Below are 22,141 nucleotides of genomic sequence, written 5' to 3'. Positions count from 1 at the left end.
AAAAAAAAAAAAAAAAAAAAAAAGGACTTAAAGGAAACCAGGAACTCAAAAAAAAAAAAGAGACATAGAAACCACTAAAAAGAATCAAATGAAAATTCTAGAACTAAGAAATATAAAACCTGAATCAAATTCACTAATGGGAATAAATTAGGAGATGAAAAAAGATCAAAATATTAGTTATTGTTACATTACAAACTGTTCCAAAACTTAGTGGCTTGAAACAACAATAACATTATCTTACAGTTTGAGTCAGGAGTGTAGCACAACTAAGCTGGGACTTCAGTCTCAGGGTCTCTCATAAGGCTGTAATCAAGATGTCAGGACAGGATCTGCTTATAACCTCACTGGTTATTGGCAGAGTTCAGTTTCTTGGGAATGCCTTCCAGAGGAAAGCTTACAAGATGAAACGGGCTTCATCAAAGTCAGCAAGCACAGGAGAGTGCTAGAAAGAAATAAGTCACAGTCTTCTATAACCTAATCTTAGAAGTGGCATTCCAACACTTTTGCTGTATTATTTAATCATTAGAAGCAAGCCACTAGATCCAGCCCACAGATAAGACAAGGGCATTCATTATACAAGGCTATGAACAGCAGGAGGTGGGATCATTGGAAGCCATTTCAGATTCTGCCTACCACAATCAGAAACTATTCATACTGAAACACAGAGAGAAAAAGTGGATGAAAAGAATAGAGCCTATGGAATAATATCAGTTGTTCTAACATACATGCAATTGCAGGCTCAGGGATGGAAGAGAAAAACTATCCCAGATTTGATTTAAAAAATCAAACTAGCTGAGTACAGTGGCTCACACCTGTAATCCCAGCACTTTGGGATGCCAAGGTAGGAGGATTGCTTGAGCACAGGATTCGAGACCAGCCTGGGGAACATAGTGAGACCTCATCTTTATTTTAAAAAATCAAAAAATTAGCCAGACATAGTGGTGTGTACCTGTAGTCCCAGCTACTTGAGAGACTGAGGTAGAAGGATCATCAGGGCCCAGGAGGTTGAGGCTGCAGTGAGCTATGATCGTGCCACTGTACTCCAGCGTGGGTGACAGAGTGAGACCCTTTCTCAAAAAATAAAATAAATATCAAAACACCTTGGAAACCCAACAAAGCCTAAGCAGGGTAAATATAAAGAAAAACATATCATAATCAAATTGCGGAGAACCAGTGATAAAGAGAAAAATCTTAAAAGCAACCAAAGGAAAAGACATGTTACATAAAGGAACCAAGATAAGAATAATTGCTGACTTTGCATCAGAAATAATGCAATCAAGAAGACAATGGAATGACACCTCTAAAGTGCTTAAAGAAAAAAAATCTGGCAACCTAGAATCCTGTATTTCCTTCAGAAGGGAAGATGGACTAAAGACATTTCAGACAGTCAAAGATAAAAGAATGGATTGCCGCTAAACCTTCACTATGAGATGTGTTGAAGGCTGGAGGTTGAAAATACCAGATGGAAACCCAAATCTACCCAGAGAACTAAAAGCACTCAAAATGTCATTGTTACCAACTATATGGAATAAACCAAGAAAAAGGAAATAAGGCCAAACATGGTGGCTCATATTCATAATCCCAGCACTTTGGGAGGTTGAGGCAGGAAGATCGCTTGAGGCCAGGAGTTCAAGACCAGCCTGGGCAACACAGTGAAACTTCATCTCTATAAACATTTTTTTAAAAATTAGCTGAGTGTGATGGCACGTGCCTGTGGTCCCAGCTACTCAGGAGACTGAGTGGGAGGATCACTTGAGCCCAGGAAGTCAAGGCTACAGATGGTGCCACTGCACTCCAGCCTGGGCCACAGACAGACTCTATCAAAGAAGAAAGGGAGGGAGGGAGGAGAAAGAAAAGGGAAATGAGCAAGAGAAGTCTCTTGGAGCAAGAATTGGTCAAGTATGGCCCATGGCAAAATCCAGCTCACCACTTGTTTTTGCATGACCTATGAGAAAAGAATGGCTTTTATAGGTAAACATTTGCAGTTGATGTGATGATAGGGAACACTAATTTTGGATCCCATTTAAATGTAATGTTACCACCACCAAAGAAAAAAGAATCTATTCTTCTCATTAGTAGACTTGTATTACTCCCAAAAAAATGTATTTGATTATTAATTTTGAATTTTCTCAGTAAGAAATGTAGGTTTTGGGTTTTTTTTGAGTTGGAGTCTCACTCTGCTGCCCAGGCTGGAGTGCAGGAGCACCCTCACAGCCAGCCACCGCAGCCTCGACCTGCTGGACTCAGGTGATCCTTCCACCTCAGCCTTCCAAGTAACTAGAACTACAGGTACACGCTACCATGCCCAGCTAATTTTTTTATTTATTTATTGTAGAGACAAGGTCTTGCCAAGTTGCCCAGGCTGGTCTCGAACCCATAGACTCAGGCAATCCACTCGCCTCAGCCTCCCAAAGTGCTGGGATTATAGGCTGTGCCACCGAACCTGGTCAAAATGTGGATTTTTTTTTCTCTTCTTATGTAAGTGTCTACAGAATATCCTTAATTTTATCTCTTGGCCAGCAAAACCTAAAATATTACTATCTGGTCCTTTATGGAAACATCTGCTTGCCTTAGAAAGGTAAAAAGGAAAACAAAGGAAGCTTCTCCATCAGGCAGTGTTCCAGATGCTTTATGTGCATTATATAATTCTTGCAGCAACTCTGCAAGGTTTTATCTGCATTTATTAGTATAATTCTAAGATTGTGGGACTTTATCCTAGGATTACTTAATCCTAAAAATGACACTATGATGCAGATATTATTCCCATTTTATAGATAAGCTCAAAAAAGTGACATAACTTGTCCAACTTATATATAAATGGCAACAGAGTTTTACATTCTTCCTTCTACCCCTGAAACAAAGCCAAGGCACTTAAATGCCTATGCTTTCTTGATGGAAGAAAGCACGTGGCACACTCACAGCCTCCAAAGTCTTGACCTGCTTAGCTCAGGCAGTCCTTCCACCTCAGCCTTCCATGTAGCTAATACTACAGGTGCACACCACCACACCCAGTTGATATTTTGATTTATTATAGAGATAATATCTCAACCAAGTTGCCCGGGTCAGTCATAAACCCCTGGACTCAGGCAGTCCTCTCAACCTCGGCTTCCCAAAATGCTGGGATTACAGGCATGAGCCCAACTCTATATTGTGTTTTTGTTGTTGTTTTTTGTGACAGTCTCGCCCTGTTGCCAAAGCTGGAATGCAGTGATGTGATCATAGCTCACTGTAACCTCCAACCCCTGGACTCAGGTGATCCTCCTACCTCATTCTCTTACGTAGCTAAGACTATGGACTATAGATGCTCGCCATCATGGCCAGTTAATTTTTTCATTTTTTTGTAGAGACAGGGTCTCACTATGTTGCCCACTCACCCGGGTTCAAGCAGCCTCCTACCTCAGGCTCCTGAGTAGCTGGGATTATAGGCATGAGCCACTGTGCCTTGCACTGAAAGACTTTTCTGATGAGATCAGGGGCAATATTAATGATTGTAATTTTTTGATATTGTATAATGAAATATGTCAACATTTGAAAGATCTGCATAATTCAGTGAATCAATATTTTCCAGACTATTGCATGATGTTACAAAATCAGGCAAGGGGAAAGATTCAAAGTGTAATACAAACCAATGAATTTTCTTTTTTTTGAGACAGGGTCTCACTATGTTGCCCAGACTGGTGTTGAACTTCTGTGCTCATGATCCTCCCACCCCAGCCTCCCAAAGTGTTGGGATTTATAGGTGTGAGCCACCACACTCAGCCAGCCACCAATAAATTTTAATGTAGCAGAATACAAAAAGTTTATTCATGTTTATCTTCCACATTGCGACTAGTCTTTAAGAAGCTACCACAAGCCGGGCTTGGTGGCTTGGCCTATAATCCCGCGCCTTGGGAGGCTGAGGTGAGTGGATTGGCTGAGCCCGCGGGTTTAAGACCCGCCAGGGCAACTTTGGTGAGACCTCATCTCTACAATAAATCAAAAAAATTAGCCAGGCATGGTAGCACACACCTGTAGTTCCAGCTACTTAGAAGGCTGGGACGGAAGGATTGCCGGGGCCCAGCCGGTCGAGGCTGCAGTGCCTGGGACCAGCCACTGCACTCCAGTCTGGGTGACAGAGTAAGACTCCAACTCAAAAAAAAAAAAGAAAGAAACAACTACTTACCAAGTTTGATATAGTATCAAAGAAGAATATTTACAAAGAAGAATATTAAAATATGCCTTCCTTTTCCAAAAACATTTGTGTGAGGCGGCCTTTTCCTCATACACTTCAACCAAACTAATATATCACAACAGATCAAAATGCAGAAACAGGATAATCCAGCTATTTTATATTAAAACAAATATTAGAGAGATTTAAAAAATATAAAAGAATGTCACTCATTAAACTTTTGGGGATGATATAAGGATTTGTTTTTTTTCATTTAAAACTATGCTGTTAGCCTGGGCACAGTGGCTCACACCTGTATTCCCAGCTATTTAGGAAGCTGAAGTGGAAGGATTGCCTGAGCCCAGAAAGTTAAGGCTGCCACTGCATTCCAGTCTGGATGACAGAGTAGGACTCCAAATCAAAAATTAAAATATATATATATGTTGTTTATGATAATTTGTAATGGGTTTGTTATTTTTAATGAATTAATAGATATTTTTAAATTTCTCAGTTTTAATTTTCAACACAAGTATTGATAGATATAATCCATTGGGGCTCCTCAATAATGTTTAAGAATATAAAGGGCATCTGAGACCAAAAAATTTGAGAACTGCAGATCTAGGGTCTTGAAAACCATCTTAAGAACCTTGGGCTTTAGTCTGAGGATGATAGGAAAAGAAGCACTGCAGAGGTTTAAGTAGGGGAGTGATATGTCAAGATTTATGTTTTGAAAGGATGACTCCTATGGGCAGATGTTTGGATCTGAAGAAAACATGATCAAAAGTAGGAAAAGCAGAGAGAAGGCAGTAGATAGTCAAGACCTGGGTGAGGGCTGTAGTTATAGCAAGATGAACATGCGAAAACTAGGGGCCAGATGCCTAGAGCTTAGTGAACTTGACTTGGTGAGCTATTGATTTTAGGGGAGATACTGACGTCACTTCTGAACATGCTGTGCTGGGGGCCATGTGAAGGTGGCAGCTGTGCCCACTGGTGGGCTCTGAAACTCTGGAGAAAGGTCAGGCCAGATAGCTGCTTTGGGATCTTCAACGTAGGAGCAGTAATTAAAACCCAAGAGCAGTCCTGACACAGGAGAAATGTCAAGTTAGAAGAGATGAGGGTTAGAGATAAGCAGTGGGGAAGACTCATGTAAGGGATAGGTGGAGGTCAAGGGGGCCACAGAGAAGCTATGAGCAGCATTGCCTAGAAAAGTGAGGAGAGTCAGGTGACTGGCTCCATGGAGACCCAAGGAAGGGACTTAAAGAAGTGTCGGACACAGCTGAGAAGTCTCTACTGGCTGTCTCCTTATTGACAGCATCATGAGCCCAGCAAGAACATTTTCAGTAAATTAGGGGAGGGAGGGGAGTCATATCACCATGGGAACCTTTGTAATTAGAGGGGCTTAATTATGTTTATGGGAAAGAGCCAGAGAGAGAGAGAGAGAGATGCAGGCAGAGGTGTAAGTAGGTCAGACACAAACCCTGCACCAAGTCAAAGAGGTCATTACAGTTCCCCAGGCCTCTGCCACTGTGGAGGTCCTTGGGAAGGAGTACCACATTTGCCAGTCAAATTACATTGAACTGAAGCTCCCTGCAGGCAACTCCAAACTACTGCTTACAGTGAAGATCCAACCCCAAGGGGGTCTTCAAGCAGAAACCAGAGGCACCCAGTCTAGCCTTTCCCACTGAGACCCACAGAAAGGCCTGGCTTTACCTGAAAGAATGTGTGTTCCCATCAGTCTCCCCCAGGAAAGTCAATGAGAATTTTCTACTCCTTTCTGGCCCAGAGGGACCAAAAAAAATCAGACCCTGGAAACCTAATTTTTAAACAGTGTCCATGCCTGATGTAAAGGAGTTGAGAAAGAATCCAAAGCCGCAAAGATATTCTTCATAGTCTTATTTATAGTCCTGGCTACTTTGTAAGTAACCCAGATGCCCAACAGAGGGGTAATAACATGAACCATAACACACATCTACTTGCTGGAATGAAATGCAGCCATTGAAAAAGATGGTTTATGGAGACTGGTTGCAACAGGAGAAGGGCTGTGGCAAAATGTTAACTGAAAACAAAGCTCACATTTATTATACAACCTGATTACAACTGTAGGAAAACAAACAGATAATGGCTAGAAAAGAGATCATTGTAGGTGTCATTGTGCCAGAATGTTGAGATTGGAGAGGTTTTTCAAATTTACTAGAAATTTTTAAGTTTTAATTTTATAAACTCAGGTTTATTTTTTGTTCTCTTGGCAAGTGGTGACACTTGGGGGTTTTAAGACTAAGGTGGACTTGCAGGCTCAATTTGGAAGCTCCAGCTATGGCCAGTCGTCGCCAACACGGTCAGTGCCAGCAGGCTGTGTTAAAAAAAATCCTTGACTGGGCTCGGTGGCTCAGCCTGTAATCCCGCGCTTTGGGAGGCCGAGGTGAGTGGATTGCCTGAGCCCATGGGTTCGAGACCTGTCTGGGCAACTTGGTGAGATCTCATCTCTACAATAAATCAAAAATTAAGCAGGCGTGGTAGCGCGCGCCTGTAATTCCGGCTACTCGGAAGGCTGGGGTGGAAGGATCGCCAGAGCCCAGCAGGTCAAGGCTGCAGTGGCCAGGAGTGCCCACTACACTCCAGTCTGGGTGACAGAGTGAGACTCCAACTCAAAAAAAAAAAAAAAAAAAAGATCCTCCTTTCTCAGGATCTGCGGTGGGAATCCACAAGCACCTCTAGAATAGCAGGGTGTGTGGGCACTGTCCCATCTCGTGATCACAGCCACCATTCCACCATGCCCACTCCCCTGAATCAGTGAGAGGAGCCTGTTTTTTCAGCACAGCTTCCTGTTTAGTTAAAATCCATAATGCAGAAGATGAATTATAACACAAAAGCTCAACATCTCCACTTCTGACATTTGTGCTGCTAATTAGTTTCTGCTTGGTGTTATATTCCATCTTCTCTGTTTTACTTTGAAAAAAAATACGAAAGTGTAAATACATTTTTACATATCCAGATTTCCATTTCAGTTTTCAAAAGGAAAAGTATATAATTTCAGTGTCTGCCCTGAGCATGTGACCAGTGTTTAGATGCCACATTTATATCCCATTATATTGTATTTTATTCTGGTAGCGCTATAAGCGTAAGTTGCTCAGAGGAGGCTCTATTAAAAACGAAATCTTAAAAACAATGAGCACTTGATTTTCAAATATCAGTTTCATCACAGATGTAAGAATTCTCACCTCTACCCACTGAGCCTCTACTGTATGCAGAGATCTCCATGGTATGTAAGAGATGATGGCCAGCTGTCTCCTTATTTACATCTGACCAAACCTGGGCTCCTGAGGTACAGTGCCTGGCCAGTTCTCCATAGCTAGAATGTGGTGGAGCTAGGGTTCCATCCTAGGTCTAACTTCAGAGCACATGTTTTTTTCCCTCTACATCTCACGCTTTTGTCATGCTTTAATTGCCAAACATACTTTAACAATTCGAGCAAAATAATTTGAACTCATTTGAATATTAGACTTTGCATTTTCTTTCAAATCATATTGATATATAACTTTTTATCAGCTGACATTTTTACAAAGACTTCCTCCTAGGACTTTTCTGTGAAAACTGCTGGTAGTTTTAGAAGTTTCAAGGGTAACCTGCCTGCCTCTGATTCCCTCTAACACCCCGGGACGGATGCCCTAGTAGGCTGCCTCTGACCCTTCTTCCTCTCTTACCTGAGCCTTCAGGTGCTGAGGCTGATAGAGTATCTGATAACAGGCTTTTCTTATTCTGTTCAGTCAGTATTGAAGTGCCATTGATTACTTCTTCCCATACACTTCTGGTGAAAATTCACTGTGTAGCATAAATTACGTTTATTGGCAGATTTAATTTCCAGCAAGAGATCAGTGAACTTGTTACACTTGAGTATGTAAGTTTTGGACTGGGTGAAATTATACAAATATGAATTCTGATTACTACCTATTACTCCACTGGAAGAGTCCCCAAGTCCTGCCAATGTTGCCTTCCCTATAGTTCTCAGCTCCATTCCTTTTTAGCTTCCTTTCTGCACTTGTCTAGCTCGAAATCATATTCACTCCTACCTGACTGACTATGGCAACTGATCACCTTGCCTCCATACTCCAGAGAGCCAGGGACAATGCCCTAAAACAGTCTGTCCATTTGTTTCACTGGTGCTGCTGAAAACCCACTGGTGACCCCATCTGCTGGTGATTCCCAGCCCTTGGTGCCCGCCCTGTCTCACCTCTCCCCTGCCCACTTGCCTAACCCTGGATGACTTGGAGCTTCTGCAGAGGCCCTGTGTGTTTGTCCATGCTGTTGTGTCTTCCTCTTTTCTACCACCCTCCACCCCCAGCTAACTCCCTGTCCTCCTATAAGACTTCTCAGGTGTCAGCTTCCCCGAGGAACTGTCCTTGGTGGTCCTTCCCTACTCCAGGCCAGCTGCTTCCTCCTTGGCATCTCCAACACTACTTTCTCATTTGCTTTCCTCTTACTGCTCTTCGTATTTGATTCTCAGTATTCATATCTCTGTCCCTTGAACTAGCTTGTGCTCCTGACAAAGCCTGAACTGAGTACAACTGCCCTTCTGGCCACTCAGCAAAGCAGGGACACTAATGAGGGAAAACACAGAGCAAGAACTTCCTGTTGGAGTGAATTGACCTATGTCCTGGGGCCAGGCATAGGTGAAAATGTGGCTGCTGATCTTAACCTGAGCTTGCATCCAGGGCTGTGCTCAGAACTCCTGCTGAGAGCAAGGCGGGGCTTTCTGCTGGACTGTCCACTGTGACTGGGCCCAGTGGTTAACATCCATGGCTCTGAACTCCAGATGACTCTGTTCCCTTCCCTCAATGGTATGGATGCTTTCACTGGAACACACAAACAGACTAGGGACTTCAGAGGGGTGGAGCTTCTTGCCCTTCATCTTCCGTCTTCCTCACGCTGCCTCAGCTGTGCATTGAAATGAGCACTGGGGACAGGGCACAGGACACATAGCCTCCATGCATAGCAAAACATAGTCAAGCTACAGAGGGCAGAGGGGGAGGCCATCTGGGGCCACCTAGCCCAAATATGCAGCCTTTTAGGAGACTTTGCTGGGGCTGATTTCTTTCTTTGTTTGTTCACATGACCGTGTGCAGCTGAACCACAGACCTCCCTTCTGAGCCTGTGCCTGACATGCTCCATGGGTGCCGCAAGGCTTCCTGCCCAAGGCACTCAGGCCCATGCAGACTGCAGATCACACATGCCATGTCTAGATCGGGCTCTACCTACAGTGCAGGAAGTCTTTCTAGTGCGCCTCAGTTGTTCAGGCAAAACATGGTCTAGCATCTTGAGGTCTGGTTTTGTTTTGTCAGTGACAGGCAGGAACAGGTGGTGTAGACAGTCCATGAGATCACTTATCAAAGTGGTCAGTGAACCCCGAAGCTTCAGGTCTGCTGGCGTCCCTAAGACCTTCTGGTTCTTGCTAGCCCCAGGCCCTGGTGTCTGTCTGTCTTGGCCAGGTGTCAGCAGGAAGGCCTCCTGAAGGGGGTGTCTCTTTGTCCTTCAAAGCCATGTGTCCTTGGTAGATGGCTTTGCTTGGTCACAGCGTGGTCTACAAAGGTGTCTGCATTGTTCCTCTGCACAGTGATGTCACCAGCAAAACTCAGATGTTCTAGGATGAAACCTGCATACACATACATACATACATACATACATACATACATACATACATACATACAGATGCATCTGTGTAAGATTCACTTCCTTGTCAGAAATAAGGAATTTATATATTAACAGTGATTAGCTTCTAGTCAAGAACTCTAACATTTTACTACCACAATTTGGAATCAGGCCTAATTTGTCAAGTGACTAAAAGTGAGGTTTTTCAGAAATTATTAGCTAATTTTTTTCAATGTAGGATTTATAGTTACAATTAGTACATCATAATGATGTTTCCAGGATAAAATACTAATGGCTCAACTTTTCTGGCCACAAATGTGCAACATATATCAGTTTATTTTTGGAGAGCTGAAAAATTAACTACTGTAAATAAAGTCCCCAAGAAGATTTCTCCGGGAAAGAGGTGAACTTACAGTAATATGGTTGATATATTATTAATTAATAACTATGACCAGCCGCTGCTTCAATTAAAAGGACAACGGATGAAAAGACCTAATAGAAAAGATATGCTGGATGTTAATCTTACAGGCACTGAGGTCTGTCAAAATAGACTAGGGAAGGCAGTTTCTGAGTTGTCTGCAGGAGGCCTCTGTATTAGAGATGTCACCAGCAGCTCCTTAATCTAGAAGGATTTACTGAACACTGACTACATGTGTACCTTTGCTTGCCAGTAATAGAAACCAACTTCAGTAGCTTAAGGAAAAGAAGAATTCCTTGGAAGACTGCAGTGGTCTCTGAGAACCCAAGGACTTGTGTGCTGATAGGCTGGAGAAGTTGACATGGGGCTGAGACCGCAAGTCCCAAGAGTCTTGTCACACTCTCAGCCCTTGTGCCCATTCAGACAGACTGGCATCTGTGTCTCCATTTAGAGGAGGGAATCCAATTGACATATCTGTCTAAAAGGACAGGCGCAAGTCGTATTGACACAGCTGTGAGTGTGATAAAACAAGAAGCAGATTTCTTTGGTGTGGACCATGTATAGTGGGGCAGGCCCAGGCAGAAAGGTGGCTGTGAAGATTCATCAAGGAGGCATCAGGCAGGCTGAGTCTCCAGGGTGAGCAAGTCTCCAAACACGTTATGAGAGGGGACATCCCAGGCATGGGGAGGAGCCTGTGCAGAGGCCAGTGTGGCAGGTGAGAGTGGGCAGCCTGTGGGGGCAGTGGAGTGAGGTGAGGCTAGACTAAGAAGCAGAAGGTGGGAGGGGAGGCGTGGAAGAATGGGGACCTCAGTTGGATGTGTACTCAGCTCTGATCTCCTGAGGTTGGTCTGCTTTGTGAAGTACCAGCTTTTTATCCCCCATCCCATCCTTCCAGGGTAGGAATGACCAGAGCCTTTGGGAGCAGCTTTCACACAAGGTCACAAGACCAAAATTCCCCCCTCCAGGAAAGACCTCTCCCCTCCCAGCAGGAGCCAAGGCTGTGGGTGTGGCCTCCACGACAGCATTCCTCTTGTCTCTTCTTCCTATTGTTCAGTTATTTATTTGACTTTAAGCACATTATTTTCTTTTTAGAGTAATAATATGGAATTAGTTGGCCCTTTCCCTTTAAAATGCCACCTTTCCCTTGTAATTGTCATGTAGAAGTAGTTGTGTAAAGCCTTCCTAAAGTAGCGGGCCCCTAAACGCACTCCAGTGTGGACTGGGACCTAACTAGCTACTTGGTCTTTTTTTCCACTGTCCATTTTTATACCCAGCCTGTGATGAGAAAATGAGCTACTCCTGGGAAGCACGGGTGCCTCCACCCACTCTCGCCTGGGTTGGAATGGCAAGGGGAGATGTCCATGGAGGCCTCCTCTTGGTTTGCACACAGAGCCACCTAATGCAGCCTTTCTCTCTCTCTGCAGGTCATGCAATATTTAAACTCACCTATCTAAGCAATCACGACTATAAACACCTCTACTTTGAATCGGACGCTGCTACCGTCAATGAAATCGTGCTCAAGGTGAGTGTTCCTTCCAGACCTGGGGACTAGTCAGTGGGTCTAACTTCTGCCTGGGCCCTGTTTCAGGCCTGGCTGCAGCCCCTCCCTCCCCAAGACTGGACAAGGCTGCCAGGCCCAGTGCTGTAGAAGAGGGCTGCACTGTTCACGAGTCGCCCACAGGTGAGTGCCATGCCCAGAGCCTCACCAGCCTCAGCTCAACTTCAGCCAAAGCAGGGGCTCCTTTGACTTCCTCCCAGCCTTGATGATCCTGCCTCTTCCTGTATTTACTCATTCCTTTTACGCCCCTTGTATTTTCCTCCACCCATTCTCAGAAGCTCCTTGAGGCTCTTGGAACAGACTCTGAGGAAATTGTTACCGTTTTAAAGGCACCTGAACTGTACTCCCTATGTTAGCAACCTATTCTAAACCTACCCAACTTTATGCTGGAATTATTACATGCCTCAACAATACAGAGCACTCCTGTGCTCATGATACCCACAGTGACAGACCCAGTCCCTGTCCCCAGAGAGCTTTTCCTCTATCATAGAAGATAGGCTGAACAGAAAATTACAAAAAAATTGTTCAGTAGTCTCAAAGGTATGAGTGTATAAGGGTAAACTGATTTGGGTGGTGAGGGTGAGGAGGCAGGAAGAGCTGAACCCTGAAGGATGAATGCAAAAGCACAAGTGTTTACCAGGTAAGGAGTAAGAAGGCATTTCAGGCAAGCAGCCTGTGAAAGGGCAAGGCAGGTGACGGGGAGGCTGGAGCCACACAGGACCTTGCAGGGCAGGTCTGGTTGAGAGAAGCTCTGCTCGGTGTCGAAGTCTCCTGGGGTCTTGTCGGTTCAGGAGGTCTAGAAAAAGACCCAAGATTGTGTGTTTCTAAGAAACACCAGGCACCGCCTAGGCTGGCGCCCAGGTGCCATACTCTGCGTAGCCCTGGACTAGGGGTGCTCAGCCTCTTCCAAGCTGAGAATCCTTTCTTCAAGCCAAATCCTATGTGGATTGATCAGATAGGTAAAACAGCTACTCCGGTTACAACCGGAGAGGGCTCCCCTGCCCCGAGTTGTGTGAGCCTGGCCAGTCACATCAGCTTCCCCATCTGTAAAGTGGGGATGGTGGTACCTATATGCTGCCCCACTCCCAAGGGCTGCTAGAGTGCAAGTCAAGTGAGATACGCCAAACCCACCTGAGTTATCATTCATTCTTGTCTTAAGAATCAGAGTCATCAAGTAATAATAAAAGTACCTAAGATATATTGAGGGTCTGCAAGTGCAGGACCTGGGCCAGATGCTTCCTGTGTCCTGTCACAGTGCATCTTCACAGCTCTGTGATGCAGTGATATAAAAACATGCCCATTTCCTAGGTGAAAATGGAGGCCCAGAAAAAAAAAATTTAGCCAGGATCATGCCTCTGGTAAGCTGGCGGAACCAGACTTGACCCCAAGCTTGACAGATTCCAGACTTGTATTCCTAATTCCCCAGGTGTATGTAGCCTAAGAGTCAAGTGGGAAATTTCAACAAAATGGATTTGCTGTACAGGAACATTTGGAGATAAAGCTGCTAGGACAATAGTTTGGTGCCAAGACAGAATAGCATGGTTAGATAGATGAAAGGTAGAGTGTAACCGGGCTCAGTGGCTCAGCCTGTAATCCCGCGCCTTTGGGAGGCTGAGGTGAGTGGATTGCCTGAGCCCGCGGGTTCGAGACCCACCTGGGCAACTTGGCAAGACCTCATCTCTACAATAAATCAAAAAAATTAGCCGGGCGTGGTAGCGCGTGCCTTTAGTTCCAGCTACTTGGAAGACTGACGCAGAAGGATTGCTGGAGCCCAGCAGGCGAGGCTGCGGTGGCCGGGAGCGGCCACAGCACTCCAGTCTGAGCAACAGAGTGAGACTCCAATTCAAAAAAAAAAAGAAAGAAAGAAAGAGTGTTCATAGACCACCCAGATCAGAGGCCCCCATGGACCAGGGAGTGGGGACAGAGTGCCTGCCCAGGAGTGCTTGCAACCAGCGAGCTCAGTGTTATCTGCCAAATCAACACAAGGAACTTGTGCAGAGTGTTCAGGGACTAGGTAGAAAAATATTCCTTTGTACCGTGAGGGCCAGACTTTTTTTATGGCCAGCATTAAAATATTCAAGACTTGAGAAGGAGTCTAGTAAAATTATAATCCTGCGTTTGACATCAAAATAATTTTCACAACAGCAGATTGATGACAGAAACACAGGTTTATGACTTCAGTATGAGACTGTGGAAGATCAAGTGCAAAGAAATCATTTTGCAGGACCAAATGCTCCCTCAAAGCAGATGCTTTTCTGCAAAACCCCTGAGGCCTGTCGCCTCCCCTAAAATGTCTGTTTTCATATCAAAATATTTGTAGAAATATCACATCATGCACAAGACTCCAGAAAAGTTGTAGCATCCCCAGGCCTGATTTACTTAGAGAGCTAATGATCATGATCCTGATGGAAGATTAAACTTCACTTCTCCTCTCTCTGACTTTTATAAGCAATTTAAATACTTGGCTGTATTCACCATTCCCACAGTGCCGAATGTGCCTTTGTGAGCTTTGCACCAACGTTAAGTGACTGAGGTCCCAGTGCTGTGTCCAGAAATTTAGCAGAAATGTTGTTTCCTCAGAGGCTCTTTAGGGGTCAGTTTAGACCAAAGTAACACATGTTGTTCTAGAATTCAGGAGTTTTACATAAAATGAGAGCTTTAGATGGAAATTAAAGGGAGAAAATAAGAGCCAAAGGCTGATGTTGAGAAAGTAACATGAATAGGCAACCCTCTATAAAGTGATTTTATCTCATCTTTTTCTGCTTGTAGAACTTTTAATGTCACCCATTTATTGAGCACTGACCACATGCACGACGTTTTGTGTCCATGGTCTCATTAATCCTGACTGCCCTGCAGAATGTAAGCATTGTTGTCCCCATTTTATAGATGAAGTGACAGAGGCCCAAGGCCACAGAGTGCACAAGGTGGAGTCTCTGCTCGAACCCAGTCCTGCAGAGCTCCAGGACTGCCCTTTTCCTACTGAGATATAACTGAGCTAAGCCATGTGTGGTCCCTAATTCTGCAGACTTCCAGATGAATCTCAGAGGAATCACTGGGCTCTTCAAATCAGGTTCTTCTCATGATCGAGTGATGGAGGCTGTGGCTTTATTGACCATGAAAACTCCCGATATTTTTATGCCGTAAGCTGTAAAATGCATTGAAAGTGAAACACTCTATAGTGCATAAAATTGTGCAAGTTTTAAGCCACAGCATATTAGCCAGCTAATGGCAGACCAAAGGGCGTTTTTATCTTTTGATTATTACATTAATCTTCCATTAAAATTATCTATGTGATTATCACAAAGCACTGAAGATAATAAATTTAGGAAATAGTTGGCTTGTTAAGGATCATTTTAAAATCCTTTTGTCAAGTCATACATGCCAAAAATACACTGAAAACACTAGATTGGCTGAGTGTGCAAACAATATAATCCAAAGACTGTTTTTATTAAGAATGATAAAACCTCTGATTTCCATACGTTGTGTTGTCCCAAATCGTCAGCCCAGCCCTGCGGCCCTCATGATTTATTGCTCTCAGCTGGCAACTTGGCGAGGCAGCGGGCCGCGTGTCAGGTCTTCTGTCCTCGGGCACCAGCCTTTAGCGCCTGCTGCTGCCGACCATCAGAGCAGAAAGGCGGAGGGACAGCACTGCGTCCTGGCCCATCTGAGGCACTGTCTCGTCCTGCCTCCTCCAAGATCCTCCAGTTCCCTGTCAGAGTCAACAAAGCCTCTCTCCCTCTGGGCACAGGGCACATGCCCCTCAGAGTAGAATCAGAGAGGTTGGTTCTCTAGTGGGAAATATTCGGGTTTCTAGTCATGACTTTTAGATGCTTGCAGGTAAAGGGAAATGGTGCTGGGGTGGTGAGAGGATTGGTGTCTGAAGAGGTGAGGGTCTGGGGAGCGGGAAGGGACACTCTCCAAGGTTGATGACCTTGACAAACGACATTCTCATTCTGTGCCTTGATTTTCTCACCTGTGCAATGGGATGACAGCAGCGTCCATCTCATAAGGTTATTGTGAAGATTCAATGAGTTAATGCTTAGAAAACACTCTAAGCAGAGCTGGCTGCTGGCATTGATCTCATACTGCCATGGGCTCACCCCCAACATTGGGTTGAGTATCTGACTGTAGCATCCTTCCCTGGCTCCTCCCACCTCACTAAGCCAGGCTAAGCTGTCGCAGTTCCCTGCACACCCCCTGCTCTGTTCCACTGCTGTGCCTTAATGCATGCTGGTTCTCACCTGTCCTTTGCGCACTCAGAAACTCCAGTGACCAGGCACTGTGGCTCACACCTGTAATCCTAGCACTTTGGGAGGCTGAGGCAGGAGGGCCACTTGAGGACAAAAGTTTAAGACCAGCCTAGGCAGCATAGCAAGACCTCATCTCTACAAAACTTAACAACAATAAAACTGACCGTGTGTAGTAGCATGTACCTATAATCCCAGCTACTCAGGAAACTGAACTGGGAATTGCCTGAGCCCAGGAGTTAGAGGCTGTAGCAAGTTGTGATTGTGTCACTGCACTACAGCCTGGGCAATAGAGCAAGACCCCACTGTAAAAAATATATATATATATGATAACTCCTGCATATCCCTCAAAATGTAGGTCATTCATTCCCTTTTCAAGTCTTTCCTACTCCACACCTTCCTACTGCCCAACTCATTCCTGTAAGTGCCTCCTGTACCTGTTGCAGTGCTTGTCCTGCTGTTGGACACTCGCTAGCCAGGGAGCTCCTCAGGACAGGGACTGGGTCTTACTCATCCCCCTGGCCCTTGAACCAAGCACGGGGCCAGGCTCAGGCACAGCATTTACTCAATGCGGAAGGTGCTGGTAAAACAGAGAGCAGTAGGTATGCACGTGGCTCTGGGAAGATGCCCTAGGCATGCGTGAAGCAGCAGCATGCAGAGACCCGAACAATAACTGGGAGGCAGCCCCAGCTCTGCCGCTCTTCACGCGGGGCTGTTGCAGCCCCTATCACGGCCACCCGACTGTCCTCTCTGAGCCTTGCTTTTCCTTTTGTCAAGTGAGTCCTGACTGGCAGGGTGTCCGTGAGCACTGAAGGAGATACCACAACCGGAAGTTCTGCATCTGACTGACTGGAGCCTGAATCTAGAGCCCTTTTTGGGTTGATTTTTGTCCCTGTGGTAGTCTCGTCTTTCAGATGAGGAAAGTCAGGCTGGGGAGGTTCCATGCAGGCCCAGGTTGCAGAGCAGGCCAGGAGCAGGACCAGGCAGCCCAGGGCACAGCCTCTGGGAGGCAGCTCATGCCAGGGAGGGATTCAGTCTCAGGAACCTGAAAAGCCCACCACTCACTGACCAAGAAGCCTGTCCACTTGTCTTCTCCAAGCCTCCGTGTCCCTGTTGTCAAGCGAGGGCTATGGGCCCTGCCACCCTCCCTGTTTCTGTGATAACTGGACTCCATCCACAGAGAGCAACTGGCACTGAGGCACCCAGCCCAAGTTGGCCCTCCCCCTCCGCTGCCCTGGGTGAGCGGGGAGTGACTGGCAAGTGACTGGGCTGTGTGCTCCCACCTTCTAGGTGAACTACATCCTGGAATCACGAGCAAGCACTGCCCGGGCTGACTATTTTGCTCAGAAACAAAGAAAACTGAACAGACGTACAAGCTTCAGCTTCCAGAAGGAGAAGAAATCCGGGCAGCAGTGATGCCTCCAACCTCAATCTGCTGCTGTAGCTCAGAGCCTGCCTGCCAGGACCAGGTGCCCTAGAGCCCACCCTATGTCCTCCAGTCCTCGGGGGAGGCCAGTCCCTGGCTCATGGGCGCAGGGCTGGTGGGTTCTTGGGGAAGGTGCAGGGGGCACCCCTAGGAGGGTGCGCTGGGGACATTGCCATGGAACCAACGCCTGCTTGGCAACGGCTTTGATTAGTGATGCCCGAAGCCAGACCGCCCTGGAGGAGCCATGTGCTGCCCAGCCATCTTCACTGCCTGGCACCCCTGCCGAGGATGTACATAGCTGTGCCCAGACATTTCTTTGCAACTTGATCAAATTTCTTAAAGCAAACAAAGAACAAAATGTACACTTCTGTTTTTTCCTTTTAATAAACAGGTGTACTCTTTATCATGGTTGGTATGATGGACCATTCTTTGGGGTGAAGGATTATTCCCTTTAAAATTTGTTCCCATACTGAGCAGGCAGGTCAGCAGAGCTAAGGTTTAATTTCTCAGAAGAGATGTCTAGTTGATAGTTTTTACTATGCCATTTGTTTAAATGAGCACATTTGCTTTGAGGATAGTGTCTTACTAAAAGTTAGGAGCAGGGACTAGTGGTGTGTGTGCAAAGTTGTGTCATTTTCCCCTTCCACATGCCCCAGCATCTCTGATCGCAGAGCCAATTTCAGAGCTGTGCAACTAGAACTGCGTGAAAGCCCACAACACTGAGAGGCTGCACCCAGGCATGCCGCACTCCGGCCAGAGGGAGTCCTTTCCTTCTTCAATAGCAAGTGTAGGTTTCGGCCGACATTTCCACCTGCATGTGGACTGGCCCGGAATTGGAGTCCGCTTCGCTGCCTTTGCAGGGGCCTCCCTTCCCTGTCCTCCTCTCCTTCCAGCGCCTGCCCCTTGGAGCAGGCGGAAAGCTGCTGTTACTCACTGTATCAGGGAAGAGGTGGGCGGGGGACCCGAGTCATGCCAGCTTCCCGGGTGGGAACAGGCAGGATCGACGCCCACTGACACCATGCCTCTGGCCAGCAGATGCCTCTGCGGTCCTCTACGACCGCTCCAGTCCCTCCTGCAGTGACAGCCTTTTGTACTGTCCCCGGCCAGGGCTGAGGACCAGCTGTTTCACTGAGGACCTGCATTTAAAACATTTTTTTTAATTATACAGGAAGAGATGTGTCTAAAACAGCATCTCAAAGTTGAGTATACTTCTTTGCACAAGGGTCATTTTAATGAATTCCTCTTTCATTCTGGTCATGGTTCAGCCAACAGGAACATCCTTTTCTAATGTCTTCCATTCCTACCCACCCTGGAAACAAAAGAAATTTTATTTGTAGCTTGCTATCTGTATTTGAATTTTTAGCAATTTTATATTTAGATATCTTTGAAAATGTAAATGACTAATTTGGTCATTATATCTTGTGACATATTCAATATTAAAATAAAAGTCATATAAATACCCTCTTTTGCATATTGCTTGAGTTCCTGCAGTCTGGAGTCTATAATACTGATATGACATTTGCTGGTGTTGATGTGGTACTGGAATGCATCCAGGACCTTCATTGGTACTGAGCAAGACAGGGTGACCCTCCCACTCAGTGACACGGAGATTCTCCAGTTACAGAGTCAACACTATTCTCTTACATTCCGTTGACATAAAACACCCATGTTCAGTTTAAGAAGCAATTTAAGGAGAGCACTGTGTAGCCACTGCCTAGGCCCAGCACACATCAATACCTTACCTTCAGTCTTTCTTAGGCCCCTCTCCCACCTGTACCTAGATTTGAAGACAGGACTGTGAGCTCCTCTAGGACACCAGCATTGTACACCCTCCTCAACACCAGGCTTGGCACCACGGGAACTCGGCACGTCCAAGTTAACCGAAGCGGCTGTTGGGCCCACTTCACTTTACCCGAGGTCTCCTGACCTGTCACCAGTGTGACCCCTCCCCAATGTCATACAAAAAGTCACTGTGTGGATAATTCATAACTGGGCCTCTGAACTCAGCTACGGGAAGTGTAGGAAGCCTGATAGGTTTAGGCAGTGGGTCCCTGGAGCCCTGGCCACCGCTGACTCCAGAGAGCTACCACCCATCTTCTGAGGACCCACTGTGCATCAGACAGGCTGCGCACCCTCCCTTTATAAATGTGCAGGCCCACAGAACTCACACAAGTGGCCTCTGGCAGGTCCTGCCGTCACCTCCATCTCAGAGCTGGGGACTCGAGGCTTGGGAAAGACACCTCCCTGACCCAAACACACCATGCATGTCTGGCAGGCACAGCAGCCCTGCTCTTAATCGCTGGACTGTGTGCCCTCCATGGTTGATGGCCCTGTGGCTCTGAACTGGTTTCTGCCTCTTGGACTCTCAGTTTCCTGACGTGAAGATAAAGATTCGTTTTAGATGATCTCCAGAGACCCTTCTGGGGATGTCCTAAATGTCTCAGAATCATAGTGAGTCCAACCTTCCCATGGTTTCTGTTTGCCAGACTTTGTTTTTTTGAGTCGGGATCTCACTCTGTTGCCCAGGAGGCTGGAGTCCAGTGACATAATCACGGCTCACTGCAGCCTTGACCTCCTGAGCTCAGGTGATCCTCCCACCTCAGCCTCCAGAGTAGGTGGACACTAGACACACCACCATGTCCAGCTAATTTTTTTATTTTTGTAGAGACATGGTCTTGCTATGTTGTCTAGACTGGTCTCAAACTTCTGGGCTTAAGCAGTCCTGCTTTGACTTCCCAAATTGCTGGGATTACAAGCATGAGCCACCACACTTGGTATGTTTGCCAAACTTTGCAGGAGCTGCTCTGCTTGTGAGGGAGAACTCTGAGCTGAGGCTGTTGGGAGGCCATTTAGCCCAGCCTCCTCCCCCAGGCCAGGAGTGCATGTTTCATCCCAGAGTCGTTGATCCTCTGCTTACATACCTCTGGCAACAGGGCACTCTGTGGCTTGAGGCAGTGCTTTTCCATATTGGCCAATTTGATCATTCTTAGCTGACCTGCACCGACAGCTGTGCACAGGAATACCGCCCAACGCTGAGGCCGGGCCACTCTGTGATTGCACAGCGCACCCTTCTCCCCAGCTGTGAGCTGGCAGCCGCCATCTGGCTCCTTTCTGGGTCCCAGGACAGTGTGCCCTACTGCCCCAGAAGGCTCTCCAGCTGTTTGGAGACCACCTGGACCTCTATCTGAGTCTTCTCTTGAAGAGAGTTTAAAAGGCTAGAGGGTGGGCCCCCCATCATGTGCCTGCAAACCTCCCAGCTGCTTCTGAAGGCCTCCACGCTCCCAGCTTGGGCTGCAGAGCATCAGGTAGAGAGGCCAGCAGAGGCCCAACTCGGCAAATACACCGCAGTTGAGGCCAAGAGATGGGCACATGGTCCTCAGGCCACACCACGGGGGACAGCAGGCCTGAACTGTGAGTTGCAGCAGCCGGGCCAGGGCACTCGAGTTGGGCCCTTAATCCCTGCTGGGGAGGGACGGACGCAGCCTCTGATGGGCCCTCTTCACACCGTGTGACCTGAACAAGCCCCTTCCCTCCCAGAGCTTGGGGACCCCAGTGACAAGGTGAATCACTGAGCCAAGGCCTGGAGGATGGGCAGGCTCCTGCGTCCTCCTGCCGTGACCAGGCATGGATCCAGCCTTCCCCAGTGGGGTGAGGTGGAGGCTGAGGCTTGGTCTGACGAAGGGGAGGACCAAAGGTGGGAAAAGGGGTTTCTGCCTCTGGCCAGCCGCCCATGTCTCATGCCCCAGTGCTCACATCAGCCTCTGGCTCAAGGGGCTGCCGCGGCCCTCCACAGGTCAGCCCTGGACCCCAACTCCTGGCAGAGGCTCCTGACACCTGACTTGCCAGTGCCACCGCAGGAGTGCGGTAGGAGGTCGGGTGGGGGGGAGAAGAAAAGGAAGAAGCAAGGGCCTTTCCCAGGCTTGAGGTCAGAGGCCTGAGGGCGCACACCTGACATCAGATCCCAGCTCCAGCCCTGGGCTGTGATCTCCAATGCACCACCGTGCATTCCTGCCTCAGAGGTGGGGATACTTGGGGAACTCTGCTGCGAACTCTCTGTGGGCTCTGTCAGGCCCTTCTGGGTGTGCAGGCTCCTGGGCCCCACTCCTCTACTTAGTGGGCTTGTGACCTAGTACCCCTGTGCCTCAGTGTCTGTGAAACAGAATAAAATGTCCATGCCCACCCTCTCAGGGGGAGTCAAGATTTAAAGGGAATGTATGCGATGCACAAATGCTTGATGAACGGCAGTGACAATGCTGATGTGTGTCATCTCACTCTGTCTGGTCACCTGGATGCCATGCTGTCCCCCCAGCAGCGCTGTCCCTGAGAGGAGACATGGCTGCACCCTAGCTGTCCCTTCCTGGAGCCCCGGAGCCCAAGACCGGCTGCTGCGTGCCCAGGAAGGGAGGCACCCAGGAGCCAGGCTCAGCCCTCTGCCCCAGGGACAAACAGCTCCCATCTGGGGGCCCTGCACCGTGGGCCTGCACCCAGTTCAAGTCCCAGAGCTGCCTGGGTGTCAGATAAGCACGCCTGTCCCAAATGTTCCAAGAAACATTAGGAGTTGCTTTTTATGCAAGACCTGCTTTTCAGTTACTAGCACAGCACACATTCCTGGATGGGAAGCCAAGGCCCAGGCTGAAGAAAGACTTGAAGTCAAATATGCCTGGCTTCAGCTACTGCACCCCACACCTCCTTGCTGGGGTGG

At 47.1% G+C, this 22,141-nt stretch overlaps 1 protein-coding gene across 6 annotated transcripts in view; it reads left to right on the top strand.

The window, feature by feature from the left end:
• The window catches only part of MAPKAP1 (mitogen-activated protein kinase associated protein 1), a 254,437-nt gene extending 235,537 nt beyond the window's left edge, over nt 1-18,900 (top strand). For 3 of the 6 annotated variants that reach the window (XM_021710144.1, XM_021710136.1, XM_021710133.1), the window contains 2 exons: nt 11,633-11,730; nt 17,304-17,845. In XM_021710144.1, the coding sequence (XP_021565819.1) occupies nt 11,633-11,730; nt 17,304-17,429 (224 nt within the window). In that variant the 3' untranslated portion in view covers nt 17,430-17,845. Of the gene's footprint in view, nt 1-11,632; nt 11,731-17,303 lie in introns of all 6 variants that reach the window. The other 3 variants (XM_021710137.1, XM_021710147.1, XM_021710141.1) reach the window with 2 other exon arrangements.
• Nucleotides 18,901-22,141: the final 3,241 nt, after the last annotated feature.

The sequence above is a fragment of the Carlito syrichta genome, unplaced genomic scaffold (genome assembly GCF_000164805.1).
Source record: "Carlito syrichta isolate Samal-C Ts95f unplaced genomic scaffold, Tarsius_syrichta-2.0.1 Scaffold75497, whole genome shotgun sequence".
Taxonomy (NCBI): Eukaryota; Metazoa; Chordata; class Mammalia; order Primates; family Tarsiidae; genus Carlito; species Carlito syrichta.
This window is presented reverse-complemented; position numbering and strand designations above follow the sequence as displayed.